At 46.8% G+C, this 20,418-nt stretch overlaps 1 protein-coding gene across 1 annotated transcript in view; it reads right to left on the bottom strand.

Annotated features, from left to right (window-relative positions):
- Nucleotides 1-20,418, bottom strand: part of sorcs3b (sortilin related VPS10 domain containing receptor 3b) — a 63,657-nt gene that overhangs the window by 20,236 nt on the left and 23,003 nt on the right. The window contains exons 3-13 of the mRNA XM_061837741.1: nucleotides 17,641-17,740; nucleotides 16,021-16,179; nucleotides 15,858-15,931; nucleotides 14,068-14,132; nucleotides 11,830-11,948; nucleotides 8,475-8,564; nucleotides 7,094-7,273; nucleotides 5,394-5,540; nucleotides 2,851-2,953; nucleotides 1,675-1,751; nucleotides 1,455-1,546 (exon numbers count right to left, since the gene is read on the bottom strand). Of these exons, the coding sequence (XP_061693725.1) occupies nucleotides 1,455-1,546; nucleotides 1,675-1,751; nucleotides 2,851-2,953; nucleotides 5,394-5,540; nucleotides 7,094-7,273; nucleotides 8,475-8,564; nucleotides 11,830-11,948; nucleotides 14,068-14,132; nucleotides 15,858-15,931; nucleotides 16,021-16,179; nucleotides 17,641-17,740 (1,206 nt within the window). The remainder of the gene's footprint in view (nucleotides 1-1,454; nucleotides 1,547-1,674; nucleotides 1,752-2,850; nucleotides 2,954-5,393; nucleotides 5,541-7,093; nucleotides 7,274-8,474; nucleotides 8,565-11,829; nucleotides 11,949-14,067; nucleotides 14,133-15,857; nucleotides 15,932-16,020; nucleotides 16,180-17,640; nucleotides 17,741-20,418) is intronic.

The following is a 20,418-nucleotide window of genomic DNA, read 5'->3' as shown; positions in this document are numbered from 1 at the left end:
GCAGTACTGGTAGCATGCAGTTGTTTTTTTTCCCATACTAGTAACATGTAGTTGCCCTAGTGCAGTACTGGTAGCATGCAGTTGCTCTTTTCCCATACTAGTATCATGTAGTTGCCCTAGTGCAGTGCTGGTAGCATGCAGTTGCTCTTTTCCCATGCTAGTAACATGTAGTTGCCCTAATAGTGCACCCAAGGTGTCACACTAGTGTACAGAATCTCCAACAAAATGTGTGTAACCATTTCAGTATTAAACATAAAAAGCCATATGAGTATTTATTTGATATTCTTGATATCCATCTTACCGTGTATAGATTCGTAGTAGAGAGTTAGTGCACGAGAACCACTAGAATCTTCATCAATATTTTTTTTCCCATAATACTAGTGCCCCTTTTGGCCTTTTAGTATGTAATTTCACCTGAACTTGTAGATGTCCGATTAGTATGCCAAAGTTACCCTACTAGTGTGCAGTAATGTCAAAAGAATTTAACCAATAGAACATATGCAAGTTGCTCTACTGTACTTTTGGGTCCTAGTTATTCTACTTGTGCAGTGAATTGTCTGATTAATGAGGACAGAGTATACTCGTACTGTAATTTCCGGCCTACAAGCTGCGATTCTTTTCAACTGTGCAGTTTATGCGGTGATGCGGCGCTAGGGTTAGCGCGGCGCTAGCATTAGCGCACCTGGTTATAAGTCTTGGGACACAGAAAGAATTTAACGCGTTAGCAAACCTGCATATAACCCTCGGTGCACAGAAAGAGCGTAACGCTAGCGCCGCATTAGCGTTACACTCTTTCTGTGTACCGAAGCTGCTAGCATTAGCGCACCAGGTTATAAGCCTCAGTACACAGAAAAAGTTTAACGCGTTAGCACACTGGTCATAAGTCTCAGTACACAGAAAGAGTGTAACGCTAGTACTGCGCTAGTGTTAGTGCACCTGGTTATAAGCCTTGGTACACAGAAAAAGTTCAACGCTAGCACCGCATCACCACATAAACCACAGGGTTGAAAGCGTGTGAAAAAAGTCACGGCTTGTATTCCGGAAATTACGGCACTAGTATACTCTGTCATCATTAGTCAGACAATTCACTGCTGAGGCTGCTAGCGTTAGCGCGGGGGTAGCGTTAGTGCACCTGGTTATAAGCCTTGGTACACAGAAAGAGTTTAACGCTAGCGCCGCATCACCACATAAACCGCACGGTTGTATGGGTCTGAAAAAAGTTGTGGCTTGTAGGCCAGAAATTACGGTACTAGTGTGCTCTGTGTACCGAGGCTTATAACCAAGTGCGCTTTGTAAGCTGTGAATTACGGTACTTGGATATTTTAAACTAGTTATTAAGGATATTGAATAAAAGTTTCCATCAAGCGGGGCGCTAACGCATACTCCTTATGCAAACTTGGACAAAAACAACAAAAACTTTCATAACTTTGTAATATATATTTAGGTGTACGCACCACAAGTGTCGAATCGGCGTTGGCGCGTGCAGCACCGCCAGCAAAGCTCCTCCGTTGTCCAGGAACCAAATGTTGTGCTCTTCATCAAATATCTTCGCACGCAGAAGGAAAAACAACAGTTGTGCTAATGACACCCAATTTTTTATGTTTTTTTTTTTTTTTTTTTTTTTTGGGGGGGGGGGTTCTTAAGTGCTAAGTGCATTTGTGCGCACACGCCCACCTGTCGCCAGCTATTTCCCGCGTCAGACGTTATGAACATGCCAAGGTTGGCAGAGGACAATTCCGTTCCAATATTCCCTAGTTGAAAGGAGAGCGAGAGAGAAAAATGATCATTTCACACTGGGGGAGGGGGGGGGGACACACAATAGACTTAAATGCAGCATCAGCTGATAAAATATTGAATTATTTGGTGTACGGCCCCATTCCCCAACAGAGGACACATTAATGCAACTTTATGTTGTCGACGGAAATTCAAGCTTGGAGGCAAAAAGAGGCCGTGTTTTATCGTATGATGGGAAAAAAATGGCTTTTGAAAGCGTGCAGTACACAAATATTGACAACGGGAGCAAATTTGAGTATTTTGCCCCCGGTGCGATCGGAGGACCGATTGTCGCTCGTGACCCCGATGAGGGCCGGCGCTGAACGACTGACGTCCATTTTATTTCTCTCAGGTATCCTCTGTTGTTTAATCATTGCAGGTTATCGTTGAACATCAGCAGTTTTATTGTTTAATTGGTAAAATGAAGAGATAAGATGGAATAAATTAATGATTTTAGTTTTTTTTTTTAATATACCGTAATTCCCGGCCTACAGAGCGCACCTGGTGATAAGCCTCAGTATAGAGAAAGAGTTTAACACTAGCGCCACGGCGCTAATGCTAACATGGCGGTGGCGCTAATGCTAACGTGGGGGTGCTAACCCTAACGCGGCGCTGTTAACCCTAACGCAGCACAGTTAACGCTAACGCGGCGGTGCTAACGCTAACATGGCGGCGCTAACGCTAATGCTATAGCGGTGTTGCTAATGCTAACGTGGCGGTGCTAACCCTAACGCGGCGCTGTTAATGCTAACGCGGCGGTGCTAACGCTAACACGGCGGCGCTAACGCTAATCCTAACGTGGCGGGGCTAGCGCTAACTAGCGTCGCGGCTGTGAAAAAAAGTCGCATTTTATTGGCCGGGTATTACGGTAGTTTTTCAAATGATGAGATTTCAAAATTTGAGATTTTATTTTGGCCATAATGAAAAGTGAAAGTGGAAAGTATTTTTGTTTTCATGATTATTTGTTCATCAAAATGAGGACTGTCATGAGAATATAATGATAATAATAATATAAAACACAAGAAGACATTATGTATCATATGTTATTAATTCATAAATAATATATATTTTTTTTACCTGTCGCCACAATAATTCCCGGAACGGACTTTTTGCTGGTGATGGGTCCGGACGTGTAGGGATTCTCAGACATTTCCAGGTGAAGATGTAACGAACAAAAAGGCTGTCAAAAAAATTGTGATTAATATACTCATATCACATCAGGCCACAATTACTAGTCGGAAGCGACCCCGGCCTACAACACCCGAGAAAGGTTCTCTCGATTTCTGGGAGGAAACAAAAGATGTTTGCTGTCTCCCAGAAAAAAAGAAAAAGAAAAAACAATGAGGAAATTAAGGGCTTTTAATCGCCCCCCCCTCCCTCCCCTTTTTTTCTTTTAAACGCAAACAAGCGTGTAATTAAAGTCTCCCAGGATGCGAGGCCAAAAAACGTAAAATCATTCTCACTCCATAATGGAGTATATTGGAAAAGATCGATATGGTCAGGGAGGAGGCGAAGGCGGGTGGTGCGGTGGGGGAGGGGTCAGAGGTCACCATTGGGCTCATCTCTGCAACAAAGTGAAAAAATGCTGGAGGAGATGCTAATCTATTGTGGCCGCGTTAAATCATATACATCATTCTTCTTCTTCTGTCTTTTATTTTTATTTTTTTTTTAAAAACACATTACCCTTGATTTCTGATTCCAAAACTAGTTCATAAATTGAATATGGAAATCAAAAAATTAAACAATTTTTTTTTAAATCTTTTTTTTCTGTTGTGGGAGTCAACTCTACAACACGGACTCTTTTTGAAAAATTTTTTTTACAGTGGGAACATCAATCATGGGCAGTATTGAAAACATGATTATTGATTCAAATTCAATAAAAGATCCAAATGTATACAAAATAAACATTTAAGCTGTTGCACAGGATTAGCATTTTTCGTCTTTTCCTATACTTGCAAATTTTTCCAGTATGTTTCCAAATCTTTAAAATCCATCCACCCATTTTCTTTGCCGCTTATCCTCACGAGGGTCACGGGGAGTGCCGGAGCCGATCCCAGCTGTCAAGGGGCAGGAGGCAGGGTACACCCTGGACTGGTTGCCAGCCAGTCGCGGGGAAACATAGAGAGGTACTCACAATCACACCTACGGGCAATTTAGAATCTCCAATTGCATGTTTTTGGGATGTGGGAGGAAACCGGAGTACCTGGAAGAAACCCACGCAGGCACGGGGAGAACATGCAAACTCCACACAGGCGGATCCAGGATCAAACCCGGGACCTTAGAACTGTGAGGCCAACACTTTACTAGTTGATCGACTGCGCCCCCAAAATGTTTCAAAGTTAAAATTACAGTAGAGTACAGAAAAGACTAGATTAGATTACTATAAATATCCATCCATTTCATTTACCTAGCGCCTTATCCTCACAAGGGTCGTGGGAGTGTTGGAGCCTATCCCAGCTGTCAACGGGCAGGAGGCGGGGTTACACCCTGAACTGGTCGCCAGCCGATCGCAGGGCACGTGGAGACAAACAGCAACACTCACCTACTACTAACCCTACTATGAACATGTCATGTCATTATCCAAGCTGCTCATCCTCACAAGGGTTCCGGAAAAGCTGCAGCCTATCCCGGCTAGCTTTGGGCGAAAGGCGTACCACACCAAGAAACTGGTCGCCAGGCAGTCGCGGGGCAGATATCGACACCATCACTGAGCGGGAATCAATCCCACGGTGGCCGCACCAAAGGCAGGCGTGTGTAGCACTACACCATTCGCGACTCCTACGATAAATATAATACATATAACTCCCATGTTACATTATTATCTAGTTTTGTTGGGGCGGCACGGTGGTGCAGCTGGTAAAGCGTCACAGTTCTGAGGTTCCAGGTTCAATCCTGCACTCGCCTGTGTGGAGTTTGCATGTTCTCCCCGTCCCTGCGTGGGTCTCCTCCAGGTACTCCGGTTTCCTCCCACATCACAAAAACATGCAATTGGAGACTCTAAATTTCCCGTAGGTGTGATTGCGAGTCCGTCTTTATGTGCCCTGCGATTGGCTGGCAATCATTTCAGGGTGTAACCCCGCCTGCCTGCTGCCCGTTGACAGCTGGGATAGGCACCGGCACTCCCCGTGACCCTCGTGAGGATAAGCGGCGAAGAAAATGGATGGATAGTTTTGTTGTGTCATTCTCTTTTTGTTCCATTCTCTCTTTTGCCTTAGACCTCATTAAGTCCGACTACATTTCCCAAAATAGCAACCGCAGCGTGAGGTAAAAAGGTATCGAGGTTCGCCATAATTCATATGGTGAGAAAAAAAAATGTTGCCACCTCACCCGCTGACTCGCTGTCAACACTCTGCCACGTAATATAATTGAGTGTAATCTAACATTCATTAGCCCAATTGAAGTCACGCAGGTTAATGGGGTGTCTGCACCCCGGAAAACGCCACCCGCCGACACGCCGTGACTTACACAGGATGATAAAACTATTCCGGCGGGAGGAGGAACCCAACGACCCCCCCCTCACGACCGGCCTTGCTGCCAATTCGGGGCGCGGATGGGTGGGGAATGAAAAAAAAACAGGCCGAAAGGTCAGCGTCGCTTCCCGAGAGGTCTCGCCGGCTCACCGTCACGCAGCGGATGTCGTTCCCGGCCACGTCGGTGGCGGGCGCCGGCAGCAGCGCCCACGTTTGCCCTTTGTTGTAGGTGATGAACGTCTTGACGCGGCCGTCCACCAGCTTGTTGGCCAGGTACATGCCGTTGATCCCCTCCACCTGGACAGTCGCAGAAAGGTTTCGCCGCACGTGATCTTCAGACGCAAAAAGCGTGCTTGGTGAATGTCCCGTTTCGTATGTAGTTTTGTATTTTGTGCAATGTTTAAAGTGTTTCACAATTCTGTGTTTTGTTTGTCCCTTCCAGGCCTTCGTAGCATGGAGACAAGTCGCGCGTTGGGTGTCACGTCGCAGGTTTCGCAAGGACCAGCGTTGAGGCACTGGCGTACGCGGGGCCCGTATCAGCGCCCTGTGGTTGGCGTGAGTCGCCGGTGTCAAACGCGAGGCCCGGGGGCCAGATCTGGCCCGCCGCATGATTTTATGTGGACCGCGAAGCCAAACCTCGAGGGTCAATTGTCAATTGATTGTTGTAAAAATCTATCCCAAAATTTCAAATGTACGTATATCGTAAATGGGCGGCAAAGTGGTGCAGCTGGTAAAGCGTTGGCCTCACAGTTCTGAGGGACCAGGTTCGATCCCAGCCCCGCCTGTGTGGAGTTTTCATGTTCTCCCCGTGCCTGCATGGGTTTTCTCCGGGTACTCCTCTTTCCTCCCACATCCCAAAAACATCCATCCATACATTTTCTTCGCCACTTATCCTCACGAGGGTCGCAGGGAGTGCCGTAGCCTATACCAGCTGTCAACGGGCAGGAGGCGGGGTACACCCTGAACTGGTTCCCAGCCAATCACAGGGCACATACAGACAAACACCCACACTCACAATCACACCTAGGGACAATTTTAGAGTGTCCAATTAATGTTGCATGTTTTTGGAATGTGGGAGGAAACCGCAGTGCCCGCAAAAACCCCACGCAGGCACGGGAAGAACATGCAAACTCCACACAGGCGGGTCCGGGATTGAACTTGGGACCTTGGAACTGTGAGGCCAATGCTTTACCAGCTGAACCACCGTGCCACCCATCCCAAACACATGCAACAATAATCGGACACTCTAAATTGCCCCTAGGTGTGAATGATTGAGTGTGCAACTGTCTGTCTCTATGTGCCCTGAGATTGGCTGGCGACCAGTTCAGGGCGTACCCCGCCTGCTGCCCGTTGACAGCCCGGATTGACTCCAGCACTCCCCGCGAACCTTGTGAGGATAAGCGGCAAAGAAAATGGATGGATATATCATAAATGATAAAGTTGAGATATTACAAGCATTTTTGTGTTACCAAACATGAATATTTGAAAAACACATAACCCTTGATTTCTGATTCCAAAACTAGTTCATAAATTGATTATGGAAATATGATGAGTTGATCAAATATTTTTGTTCCACAGTCAGAACGGCCCTCTGAGGGAAACCGGAACAAGATCGTGGCCCGCGAGGGAAAATGAGTTTGACACCCCCTGACGTAAGCGATCCGGAACACTTGAAAGTGATCTATGTGCACCAAATATTTGCGAGGTAATATTAATATTTGTTCAAAGAAACAGATGGGAAATGAGCGGCCTGGCGCAATATCGACGCGCCCACCTCTTATTGCGACACGATAGCGGTGGAATCGATTTTCGCAGAGGACGAAAAATATTAAGCAGGCAAAGTCGGCTACCTTGTAGAAGTCGACCAGCAGGTTTCCAGTGGGTCCCCTGCTGGTCCTCAGATTTTCCAGCGAGAGGGTGAAGTAGACGCCAGGCGAGTCCGAGATGTACAGGCTGTACGTGCGGTTCTGGTTCCACTCCTGGACGGCGGCGAACACCTGCTTTTCGTCCGTGCTGATGATGTGCATGTCCTGCGCGGGAAGGCCACAAAGTGATGGGACGCAAGTTTTGGATGGACTCACGAAGTCTGGAAAATTCCAATGGGCTTATTGATATTTTCAAACCGGGCCTGGGAACTTCACGTATTCATTGGGAGTGATTATCAAAAGGATTTTTTTTTTTTTAAAGCGAGCACAATTTTTCATCAACACTCATACGACATGGAATTTTTTTTCAGTACCCGAATTTATGGCGCATCATTACAGAAGCGGATTTTCAGACGCACGTTGCATTTAAAACTCCTGTTTTTAAGCCTTATGGTTATTCTCGGAAAACAGCAAAATAGAATAATTTGGCTAAATCGACACAATAATTTCATCCAAACAGCTGCGCAGGGTCCAAAAAATAAAAACTGTTTGGCCCAGAAACGTTTGTGACACCGGAACCCATGTTTCACACGGACGTTTATTGGAGATGGACGCATTGTTGGGCCAGTGATAAACTTTGTCAAAAATGACAATGGAGCATCAGTATTCATTTTAAAGTCGCTGTTAGATAAGTTATACATATAGTATAACACGATAAGTATAAATTAGCCTAATTGTAGTATGCATTTTTTTGCTTAAATGATAATTGCTAGCGCGCTAACCGTTGTTGCTAACCGTTGTCTCAAATTCTGTACAAATTTATACCATTCACAAAAAACAAAACAAAAAAAAATGTAACAAGGACAAAAGTCTATCCCTCATAAATCTGAATAAACATCATGTTATCAATAATAAATAAATAAATAAAGCAAAATTAACAAATTGTATTAGATGGATTATTGTCTGTGATTGGCTGCCAACCAGTCCAGGGTGTACCCCACCTCCTGCCCGTTGACAGCTGAGATAGGCTCCGGCACTCCCCGTGACCCTTGTGAGGATACGCGGCAAAGAATTCATGGATGGATTATTGTTATTATTATTATTATAAAAATTCAAAAGGAGAAATTAATTGGGACATCCCTATTCAGATATGACCGTTCATTCAACCTTGGAAGAACCTTGCTTCAAGTCCATATTTTTTGTTAATATGATTAAAAAGTGATGAATTATAACGCCTCAAATGACTCTCACACTTTTAATTAAAATGTTAAAACCCATTCAAAACTTTCTATTGGGGGGGGGGCATTTAACATAAAATAAATCAATCCAGGATTGTTCAGCAAGTACAGTACCTGTTGGTACTTACCTTGGGCAGACAATATTTGGGTAATTGCATGCGTTTGAAAGGTTCTCTCATGTAGGACACGAAATAGCTGGCTCGGCCCGACTTGGTTACCTTGGCAACGGAAAAAGCAAAATTCACCGGCGTCACCTTTTCGTCGCGACGGTCTGCAAATCGTTTCATGTTAAACCGCAAAATGGAAAGTGGTGTGGAAAAAATCAGGCAGAACGTGAGGCGGAAAAGAAGAATAAAGGAAGGTCAAACGGTGTCTAGGCAAGGATAAGGATAAGCGGCTAAGAAAATCAATGGATGGATCAATTGGAGACTCTAAATTGCCCCAAGGTGTGATCGTGAGTGTGGCTGTTTGTCTCCATGTGCCCTGCGATTGGCTGGAACCAGTTCAGGTTGTACCACGCCTCCTTCCCGTTGACGGCTGTGATAGGCTCCAGCACTCTCCGTGACCCCCGTGAGGATAAGCAGCAAAGAAATTGGATGGAAGCATCAATTGCAGACTCATAATTGCCGCTAGGTGCGAATGTTTGTCTCCATGTGCCCTGCGTTTGGCCGGCAACCAGTTCAGGGTGTACCCCGCCTGCCTCGTGCCCGTTGACGGCTGGGATAGGCTCCAGCACTCCCCGCGACCCTCGTGAGGATAAGCGGCAAAGAAAATGGATGGATGGATGTTAATGGAAAAATGTTACATTTCTAATGGTTTGCATGCGAACAATCGACATCAAGTGTGTGAGGAAATTTTTTGTCATTTGCATCGTTCTAAAAGTCGTCCATGGAGATGTCGCGTAAAAGTGTTTTTCCTGATTTTAGGGGGTAAGACTAAAACCTCGCTCACTGCATAAAAACCTGCGAAACTTTGTTCCAATTAGCGTACCGCAATTGTAAAGTGGGGTTCGCTAGCGAGCGCCGCCTACACCCCGAAAGTACCCCTCGGTACGTCCGCTTTAGAGCGCCTCGTTGTCGCCCCTGAGTGAGCAAATCTCATACAGAGGAACGCAGAAGAGGATGAAGAGGAGAGAGGATGGTGGATTTTTTTTTTTTTTGTTACTTTTTTTTTTTTTTTTCCCCCCAAGTCTGACTTGATATGCAGCGTCTGGGCTTTGTTCTGGCGCGGCCACTTTGGAGCGCCTCGTTGTCGCAGCCGCAGCGTGGGAAAAATAAAAAAACTCCTGCGGCGACCCGTCGGGATCATTTCCACCCACCGGGGGCTCAATCTTCAAAGTTCCAACGTGCCGACGAAGTTACATACAGTTTTTTTTTTTTTTCCCAGCTCAAAGTACTGTTTTTTGATTGACAGTCTGTTGAACATCTGAGCGCGGCGCCGTCCCCGGGGGACGCATTACATCGTCGATATTTCCGCACGGCGCCGTACCGCGCGCGAGAAAAGATGGCAGCGCAAAGGAGGGCCACGTGTTCAGCGAGAACGCTTCTGCGGCGGTCCTGGAGGAAAGTGACAAACCCCCGTCGGCGGAGCGCAGGCGGGGTTCAGAAGGTGTTTTTCGAGTCGGGGAGAGACTCGCGGGTTTGACGGGCGGCGGAATCCGGCACCGACGGCGAAATGAGACCGGGCCGCTTTCAACGTGTCAATAACAACTGGGGCGAGTGTGGCGTTGCCAAACTTTTGACAGCGACACTCTTTGCTTCTTCGCTTGGTAACCTGACACGACATGAGCACAACTTTGTTTTCATATCTGTGGAGGCTCGTCTGATATTTAAAAACTGAAAAGAAATGGGACAAGTGAACCCCCCCATCAGTTCTCCCTGAGACATTATATGAGAGAATTTCCAGGCACCCGAGTTACTGGAAAACAAGGACACCGAGTTCAAGCGCGTCTCCTGAAGGAGGCGTACCGTATTTATTTCGCGGTTCCCGACCGCGCGGCGTCGAGAGCTCGGCGAAACGCGAGCGCGACGGAATCGCTCGTCATCATCTCAATTAGTCCCCGCGCTAAGAGGCGCTGGAAATGATGTTGACTTTATCTACGGCGCGTCTGGAGGACCTTAATGCACTCGCTCGCGCTTTCCCATCCATTTTAGAGGCTCCGGGCCAACGCCGGCTCGCTTATTTTCCAATCAACTAGAAGGATGGTGTTTGTCCCCCACCCCCACCCCCCGCCCCCACCCGCGTACTACATTACGGCTCTAATAGAATAATCTATCGAAAATCAATGAGTCGTCGTTTCCGCGGCCGCGTTTTTGAGGATGTTGCGCCCCCCGGCCGTTCCTTATTTTCTCGTGGGACCGCCGAGGCGTCGAAGACCGCAGATTTCGTCGTGGCCCCCGATCGATAACCTCATTACTCTTTGTCAAGTTAAATAATCCAAAAGCCCCCCCCCCTTCCCCACCTCCGGCAATGAAAGTCACCGGAAAGTCGACCGCGAGTCCGACGTCGCGCTCGCAATTTCACCTTTGCTAAATGAAATTTTGTTGAATGACCACCTCGCTCTCTCTCTCAATATCTATATACAGTGAAGAAAATAAGTATTTGAACACCCTGCCATATCGCAACTTCTCCCACTTAGAAATCGCAGAGGTGCGTGTCCACTGTGAGAGAGATCATCTAAAAAGAAAAATCCAGAAATCACTATGTATGATTTTTTTTAACGATTTATTTGTGTGACACAGCTGTAAATAAGTATTTGAACACCTGCCTATCAGCTAGAATTATGACCCTCAAAGACCTGTTAGTCCCCCTTTAAAAGTCCACCTCCACTCCAAGGGTTATCCTGAATCAGATGCACCTGTTTGAGGTCGTTAGCAAATGTAGCTAAGGGGGGGCTGAGCTTAAGACCCCCTGTCGGAAAGGTTCTTTATCTTCAATCACGCATTTAGAAAATATCTTGATTGTGTGGTGGTCAAAATGGAGGAGGGGGGGGGGTGTCGACCAGTTTGAGAAGCTCGGCCCCGAAATATGTAAATACGTCCCACTGCGTTGTTCTTGTTTTTTTTTTTTGTTTGTCGCTCGCGCTTAAATTCAGCAGAACGCGCGTGACCGAATGCGGCGAGTCTGCAAACGGGCGGCGGATGCAAATCGATGAGAGCGGAGGTCACTTGGAAAAATTTCATTCTCATAACGGCCCCGACGTCTAATTGGAATTAAACGCCAATGGAACGGCAAAAAGAAAAAAAAAATCGCAGCTCATTTTCTACCTTCTTTCTCGTCAGAAACGCTTTTGTTTGGATTTTGGAAACGAGAGTGCGCCGTGACGATGAAGATGAGATGAAACATAATCACAAAGCGCCTGGTTTCAGGAAGCCATTATGAGGATTTTGATGTAAAAGTATGAATCGGATATCGAAAAAAAAAAATGGAAAGACGACCTCCGAGTGCAACGAAATGGACAACGTTTGCTCTCGCCGAACAGACCTGAGTGAAAACGTATTCGTCCTGCACGACCAGCGAGTTGGTGTCGACGTATCCCGGGAAGAGGTACTGCCTGTTGGCCTCCGTGCACCGCTGGGCTCGGCACTTCACGTACTGAGCGCCTGCGAAGAACCGCGAAAAAAAATGGAAATCAACGGGGAGGAAATTACGGGGGTCGAGCCCGAGGTCGCGCGTGCGGGCGCGCTGGAGATGCCGTGCGGGAGCGCGCTCGGAGGTCATCGAATCTTTAAAAGGGAAACTCCGCGCTTGGAAGGGAAATATCGGAAAACCGGAATCTCGTGACGTTCGCCAGGTATGTCATGTTCTTCACGGGCTTGACTGTTTGTGCCCAGCTAGCGAGGGCCAGTCCAAGGTGTAGACGAAGAGTTCCTGGTTTTTTCAAACATTTTATTGACACTTTTCTCACACAGTGAAGAAAATAAGTATTTGAACACCCTGCTATACTGGAAGTTCTCCCACGTAGAAATCATGGAGGAGTCTGAAATTTTCATCGTAGGTGCGTGTCCACTGTGAGAGAGATCATCGAAAAAGAAAAATCCAGAAATCACAATGTATGATACAGCTGTAAATAAGTATTTGAACACCTGTCTATCAGCTACAATTCTGACCCTCAAAGACCTGAATCAGATGCACCTGTCCGGGGTCGTTAGCTGAATAAAGACACCTGTCCACCCCCAGACAATCAGTAAGACTCAAAATTGTAACATGGCCAAGACAAAAGAGCCGTCCAAAGACACCAGAGACAAAATTGTACAACTCCAACGGCTGGAAAGGGCGACGGAGAAATTGCCGAGCATCTTGGTGGAAAAAGGTCCACTGTTGGGAGGCGTCATGAGAAAAACTTGACGGTCAATCTCGATCGGAGTGGAGCCCCGTGCAAAATATCACCTCGTGGGGTCTCCATGATCCTAACAAAGGTGAGGAATCAGCTCAGCACTACATGCCAGGACTTGGTCAATGACCTGAAAAGAGCTGGGACCACCGTTTCTGAGGTAACTGTTGGTAATACACAAAGACGTCATGGTTTGAAATCATGCATGGCACGGAAGGTTCTCCTGCTTAAACCAGGACATGTCAAGGCCCGTCTTAAGTTTGCCAATGACCATTTGGATGATACACAGGAGTCATGGGAGAAAGTTTTGTCGTCAGATGAGACCAAAAATTGAACTTTTTGGTCATAATTCCAGAAACCGTTTTTGGAGGAAGACGAATGATGAGTTCCATCCCAAGAACACCATCCCTACTGTGAAGCATGAGGGTGGTAGCATCGTGCTTTGGGGGTGTTTTTCTCCACATGGGACAGGACGACTGCACTGTGTTACTTCACTGTAGAAACTATAGCAACTTACCTCATCATATTTATACATGACATTTATGCGCTAGGGCGGCACGGTGTATCAGCTGGTAAAGCGTTGGCTTCACGGTTCTGAGGACCCGGGTTTGATCCCGGCCCCGCCTGTGTGGAGTTTGCACGTTCTCCCCCGTGCCTGCGTGGCTTTTCTCCGGGCACTCCGGTTTCCTCCCACATCCCAAAAACGTCCATCCATTTTCTTAGCCGCTTATCCTCACGAGGGTCGCAGGGAGTGCTGGAGCCTATCCCAGCCGTCGACAGGCAGGAGGCGGGGTACACCCTTGGACACTCTAAATTTCCTCTAGGTGTGATTGTGTCTATGTGCCCTGCGATTGGCTGGAAACTGGTTCAGGTTGTGTACCCCGTTGACAGCCGGGATAGGCTCCAGCACTCCATGCGACCATCGTGAGGATGAGCGGCTAAGAAAATGAATGGATGGGTTTATGAGCTAGTTTTGGAATCATCAATGAAGGGTTTTGCAAGGATTGTTCTTTTTTGGGAACACAAAAATGCTCATATCGCACAGTTATCATTTATGAGCTCACAATTTGAAATCTTAGTACAGATTTTCACGAGAATCATGGAGGTCGACTCATGTGATTTGCCTTCGCGGGCCACGTTGAGATCACGCGGTGGGCCAGGATGTGCCCCCCCCCCCCCCAGGCCTTGTGTTTGACACCTGTGCATCACAGCCGGGGGGGGGGGGATGAGTAGAAGAAACATCCGTCCACAGCCTTGCAGTTTTTGTCGGCTGCAAGCTATTCTGCTTTACTGCACTTCAGCGAGAGCGGCCCGGCGACCTCGCTCTGAATAAAAAGGGAGGTCGCGGGGAGGGGGCAGGGGAGGGGTCCTCGGCGCGCAGCACTCACGGCCTTTGGCGACCCGCGTCTCGATGTGGACCGCGTCCGGCTCTCTGTCCAGCCCCATGACGGCCCTGGGCGGGAGGAAACAGAAGACGGAGAGCCTTGTAAACGTGAGACAACAGGCACCCGTTTTTCAACCGCGGAATGACTTGCCCATTACGCCTCTCGATTCGCAAGGCGCAGGACGCAAACAACGGGAAAAGGGGAAGAAACAGCAGGTGACGCACTTTAAAATGATTGCATTATTGTTCGCCGCGCGGCAAAAAGACGCGCCGGGCGCTTCGCGGCGAGCTACGAGTGCGTAAGTGTTCCGATTGAAGCGGTGCTCGTGAGCGTGGATCAAATTGCCGCCCAAACAATTTCCTTTCGACTCCAGGCGCAGCGGCGACGCGCGTGGCGACGTGCGGGGAATCCGGTCCGGTGTCGAGATTTGCTGGGTCGCGTGAGGGCAGTCCGGCTAAATGGCGGCGACGACCAAAAACTGCGTCACGTGCTCAAAAGGAGGGCGAAAAATCAAAACAGAGGACCGGATTACTTCAGGCACGGTGGATCAGCTGTAAAATGTTGGTCTCACAGTTCTGAGGTTCCGGGTTCGATCCCGGTCCCGTCTGTGTGGAGTTTGCATGTTCTCCCCGTGCCTGCGTGGGTTTCTTCCAGGTACTCCGGTTTCCTCCCACCCCCCCCCAAAAAAAAATATGCAACAATAATTGGACACTCTAAATTGCCCATAGGTGTGATTGTGTGTGCGATTGGTTGGTTGTCTCTATCTGCCCTGCGATTGGCTGGGAACAAGTTCAGGGTGTACCCCGCCTCCTGCCCGTTGAAAGCTGGGATAGGCTCCAGCACTCCCGCGACCCTCGTGAGGATAAGCAGCTAAGAAAAAAAACGGATGGGATTACTTCGAGTGGACGTTACGGCCATTTGAGCTACTTTGCACGAAAGTGCGTTAGTGCCACCCTGAAAAGAAAACGCAAATAATCACATGAAATAGTTCAAAATTCTGAGATCAAATTATTTAAAATAATAAAATCACTTTCGTTTAAGATTTATTTCCTGGAATATATACAATTTACAGCATAATATACAGATATTTACTTGGAAATATGTAACTCTTCACCTAAAAAGATATACAAGTTTTGAATTTTTAACTTATTTTTTGTTCATGTCACTGTCAACTTTTTTCCTCAATTTGTTACAACTAAAATCTAAAAAAAACAACATTTTTTAATTTTCAAAACATTGTCAAAATATTATGACTTTTTAAAAAATATTTTTTTCGACAAAATGGGAGCCATTACTTGCAGTATTAATTTATTTTTTGAAATGCAGCAAACACTTTTTTTTCTTATGAATTTGAAAATGTCAAGACTTTATAAAAATGTTTTATTCATTTATTTTATTTTATTTATTAATGAATATTATATTTATTTATTATTTATTTTATCTTATTCATGCAATAATTACGACTTTGATGTAAAAATGAGCTTATATATTTTATCCAAAAATATATACAACTTTGAATTTATTCATGTACTGTTCCAACTATCCAAAACATGTTCTCGAAGGAAATCAACAAATAGGCCGCACATAAACTTTACGCCTCGAATCTAGAAAATATATCTATGATCTATGTAAACGTTACGTCTTGACTTGAACTTCCAGTTGACAACTTGATTTTTTTCTTCATTGCCAAATTCACTTTCACAGCGTAAATCCATTTTTTTTTTTCTTTCCAGCGTGGCTCTCACACTGGCGTTTGTTCGCTTGTACCCGTCAACGGGTGCGCGCGTCCGTACCAGTAGAATCGTCCCGGCATCACGTTTTCGTGCACGAGCTGCCACTTCTTCCCGAAGTCCATGGAGCTGTACAGCTGCAAGATAAAAGCGACGGTAACAACAGCGAGGACGCAGACGACGAGCTAAAACACTTTGGCCGGCGGTTCGACTCTTGAAAATCCACCTTGCTGTCGTGGCTGTAGGCCAGGATCCAGTTCTCCTGCGCCGGATGGAAGAGGAGGCTGAGGACGTTGAAGCTAATGAGATGCTTGTCGAAGCTGGCCCCCTCGTCCGAGCTGATCAAAACGGCGCTCTCCACCTCCGGGTCGCTCAGCATCATTATCTGAAGCGCGGACGAGAGATGCGGCGTCACGCCGGCGGTCGTTTCGCGGCGACTGAGAAACGAGAGTGGGCTAACTCCGTTTCTGTCATTTTGCTGGACCGCTAGCATAATTGCCCGAGTCATTTTCGACCAGTTTCGTAAAATTAGGTTGGGGGGGAATAAAACCTCGCACGAAGACTTGTGTTGCTTCCATTCGACGTTTGCGGACGACTGTGACTACTAAGTTGAAAATGACTTGGTTTATATTTTTGCCATTTCATTTGCTTATTAGCGTAATTGCTAACCATTATCAATTAAAATGACATCAATGTAATTCTATGTGAGCGGCACGGTGCCGCAGCTGGTAAAGCATTGCCCTCACAGTTCTGAGGACCCGGGTTCGATCCCTGAACCCGCCTGTGTGGAGTTTGCATGTTCTCCCCGTACCTGCGTGGGTTTTCTCCGGGCACTCCGGTTTCTTCCCACACCACAAAAACATGCAATATTAATTGGACACTCTAAATTGCCCCTAGGTGTGATTGTGAGTGCGTCTGTTTGTCTCCATGTGCCCCACGATTGGCTGGCACCCAGTTCAGGGTGTACCCCGCCTCCTGCCCGTTGACAGCTGGGATATGCTCCGGCACTCCCCGCGAGCCTCGTGAGGATAAGTGGCCAAGAAAATGGATGGATGAATAAATCTAGGTGATTATTCTACATGAAAATGACAGGGATTTAATTTTTTTTTGCATGTGAAAAGGTATTTCTTACTGATGACAGTTAGTTTTCTTTCGGCTTATCCCGTTAGCGTCCAGTACGACGCAACGCTCATATTTGTTTGGCACAGTTTTTGCAACCTCGCTCAGGGAGCGGCGGCCCGAGTGGGATACGAACTCACGGATTCTGGTCTACCAAACCGATGCTCTAACCACTGCGCTGTAGGGCCTCCCTAGAAGGATGAAAAGGCGAACAATTTTATAAATCAGGTATAAGTTCAATTTTTTACATAATTGTTCTCATTTGCATCGCTACATAACATTATTGTCTGTAATTTTTTCTTATTAAAAAAAAAAAAAAACAACTTAAATGATTTACTCAGGACCAATTTTGGCGCATAAGGGGGGCCGTCCATAATTGCACTCGGCACTTTTCCCCAATTGATCAGCCGAGTCCCATTTCCAAGATGGCTGCCCCGTGAAACCAGGTCTGAAACCAGAGCTTCAGAGGTCGAAAGAAGACTCAGAAAGTAAGTCCTGTTTTTTTTTTTTTTTTTTTACACTGGTCTTACTTCATCTGGATGTAAATATGAATGTTATTCATCAACTTCCATTTAATACAGTATTGGTATTTTAAAGCAGCCATGAACGTTTCAATTAGTCTTCTGCAAAAATGAAGGGCGAAAATGGATTTAGCCCACTCTAGTTCTCAGTCGCTTAGTTGTTTAAAAACAAACAAACAAAACCGAGAGAGCGAGGATGTGAGGACCTTCCGTTTGTTGGTGGGGCAGACATAAAGATAGCTCAGCACGGTCCTCGAGCCCACTTTGTCGTTGAGTTTGGTGTACGTGCTCCCGTAGTCGCTGGACCTGCGCACAAAAAAACAAAACCGCACATCCACTCAAAATGTGCAGTCAGACATTCCGCGGTTTGTATTTTTGAAATTAGAATTCAGGAGCGTGTCCACCTCCGTTTGTGCCCAGGTTGACCCGACAATGAGAAAACATCTGGAGAAAACCCGTCTGATGTCAAAAAGCTGAAACGTGGATGTGAAATATTGCTCAGTTCAGCTAACGTCAAGGGATTTAGCGTTTTCTGTGGACGGTGTATATATTTCCATCCGTCCGCTGTCGGAGCCGCTTATCCTCACAAGGGTGGCGGAAGTGCTGGAGCCTATCCCAGCTATCATCAGGCAGGAGGCGGGGTACACCCCGAAATAGTTGCCAGCCAATCGCAGGGCAGAAAGAGATGGAAAACGACAGTCACAATCACACCTATGGGCAATTTAGAGTGTCCAATTAATGGTGCATATTTTTGGGATGTGGGAGGAACCTTGGGCGGTGGCACGGTGGGGCAGCTGGTAAAGCGTAGGCCTCACAGTTCTGAGGACCTGGGTTTGATCCCGGCCCCGCCCGTGTGGAATTTGCATGTTCTCCCCGTGCCTGCGTGGGTTTTCTCCGGGCACTCCGGTTTCCTCCCACATCTCAAAAACATGCAACATTAATTGGACACTCTAAAATTGCCCCCAGGTGTGATTGTGAGTGCGACGGTTTTGCCTCGATGTGCGCTGCGATTGGCTGGCAACCAGTTCAGGGTGTAACCCCACCAGCTGGGATAGGCTCCAGGACTTCCCACGACCCTTGTGAGGATAAGCGGCGAAGAGAATGGATGGCTGCATTAAGGAAACTTGAGTGCCTGGAGAAAAACCCACACAGGCAAAGGGAGAACATGCAAAACCCACACAGGTGGGGCTGGGATTTGAACCCCCAAACTCAAAATTTTGAGGCCTATGCTCTAACCAGTTGCTCTACTGTGCTGAGCCTATGTTTTTTTTTTCTCCCAAATTATTAATTTTTTATCCAATATTTTGTCCAGTATTCTTTCTTTTTCTCTCTCTCTCTTTTATCATATCTGCCAATATGGCGACCACATGGACACATGGATGATGCCCTCTCCGCTTATATTTATTTTTTTGTACGGACATTGAAGTGAGTAATGTTATATATTATTATTTTCATTTCAATATCTATTTTACAATGTTTATAGGGATAAAACTTGGGCTTTGTTTAGCTCGATAGTACATTTCAGTCGGGAGGGACGCCAAACATCGTCACCCCTCAAGGTTCGGCTTTTACTGCTTCTTGGTTTCGATTGGTGACATGCTGAAAGTATTCGACGCGAAATAATCTCTTGGGTTTGGATCGGTCACACGTTGCTGTCACTTCTCCGAGTCGCTTCCTTGTGCACGCATCCATGACAAGGGTAAATGCGCTTGTCATCCCAATCCTCATAACTCCCCACCACCACCACCGCCGCCACCACCACCACCACCACTACCGCCGTCGCCACCACCAATCCCCACTCTCCGTTCCACCTGAGTGCCTACAAATATAATTTTGCGACATAATTGGATAGATACCCGAGCAATGCCTGCTATCATTGTCTGTGCATTAATCTGAAGTGTCCCATTTGCTGTTGACATTGTTTTCAGACTTACCCCCTAAACACATTTGTGGGGCCTAAGTGCTGCTTTCAGCTGCCACGTCGGAATGAGCTGTGGGGCGGGGAGATGGTTGGGGGGGGGGGGGACGCCGGTCTTATGTGATGTTATTGCATGGCGATGTTGATTTAGTGGAAAGGAGGCAGTCGTCTGAAAACAGAAGAGGACTTCTCCAGGTTGCCACATCGATCCCAAAATCGCGCACGTCGCCACCGACTTGCTGCGAGCTATTGTGACCATTAATCATTTATACTCTTATCACAGAAAACATACATGCCCACTAACCCCCCCCCCTCCCCCCCTAGAACATATCTTTTTTTTTTTATTTTTTATCTGCACTAAGTGCCTTAGGTGCCCACTCGATGACTTCGGGGTACGACACGCGCGAGGCGTGATGGAAGACCCCAACCCCGGCTCGCTATACGGCGGATTTTGAAAAGGCGTCAAGTTGAGTGTAAATCTCGGCGGCGCCTCCGGTGAAACAGATATTAATTTGAAACTCTGCGGACTGATGTGTTTCGCGGCGAAATTGAGTTCTCTTCAGTCGGTGAGAAGGCGAGGGTGGAAATGAGAGAGGACTATTAAGAGACTGGATTCAGTTCTGTTCTATTATCCTTGATGAAATGAATTCTTATTTACGAGCCTGACTGGCGCGCACACACACACGCACACACAAAAATCTCCCCTTCACTATAATTACCACATGACACAATTACTATAGTAGTGACTCGGTTCTGTATGACGAAGGGTTGCCTCATTGGGGAAAGGTTTTGATAGCAAACCAGACATGTCAGCATGATGGTGGTCGGTTCCTGCACTAACTAAAACTGAATCGGGGTAAACGAGCGAGATTCAGATATAACCCCCTGCTCGGGTGAAGTGAGGGGTGGTGTTGCGAATACTCTGAGCCAGCCATTTTCAGACACAAAACCTGTGTGAGGCCTTAGTACACATCAATGAGTTGAAAAATGTACTTCAAAGATCGACTGACTTCAGTCGGTAGCAGTGAATTGTTGTACTCGATTTGACGACAATCGACGTCCATGG

The sequence above is a fragment of the Syngnathoides biaculeatus genome, chromosome 12 (assembly GCF_019802595.1).
Source record: "Syngnathoides biaculeatus isolate LvHL_M chromosome 12, ASM1980259v1, whole genome shotgun sequence".
NCBI lineage: Eukaryota > Metazoa > Chordata > Actinopteri > Syngnathiformes > Syngnathidae > Syngnathoides > Syngnathoides biaculeatus.
The sequence above is the reverse complement of the archived record's forward strand: the minus strand, read 5'-3'. Positions and strand labels throughout refer to the sequence as shown.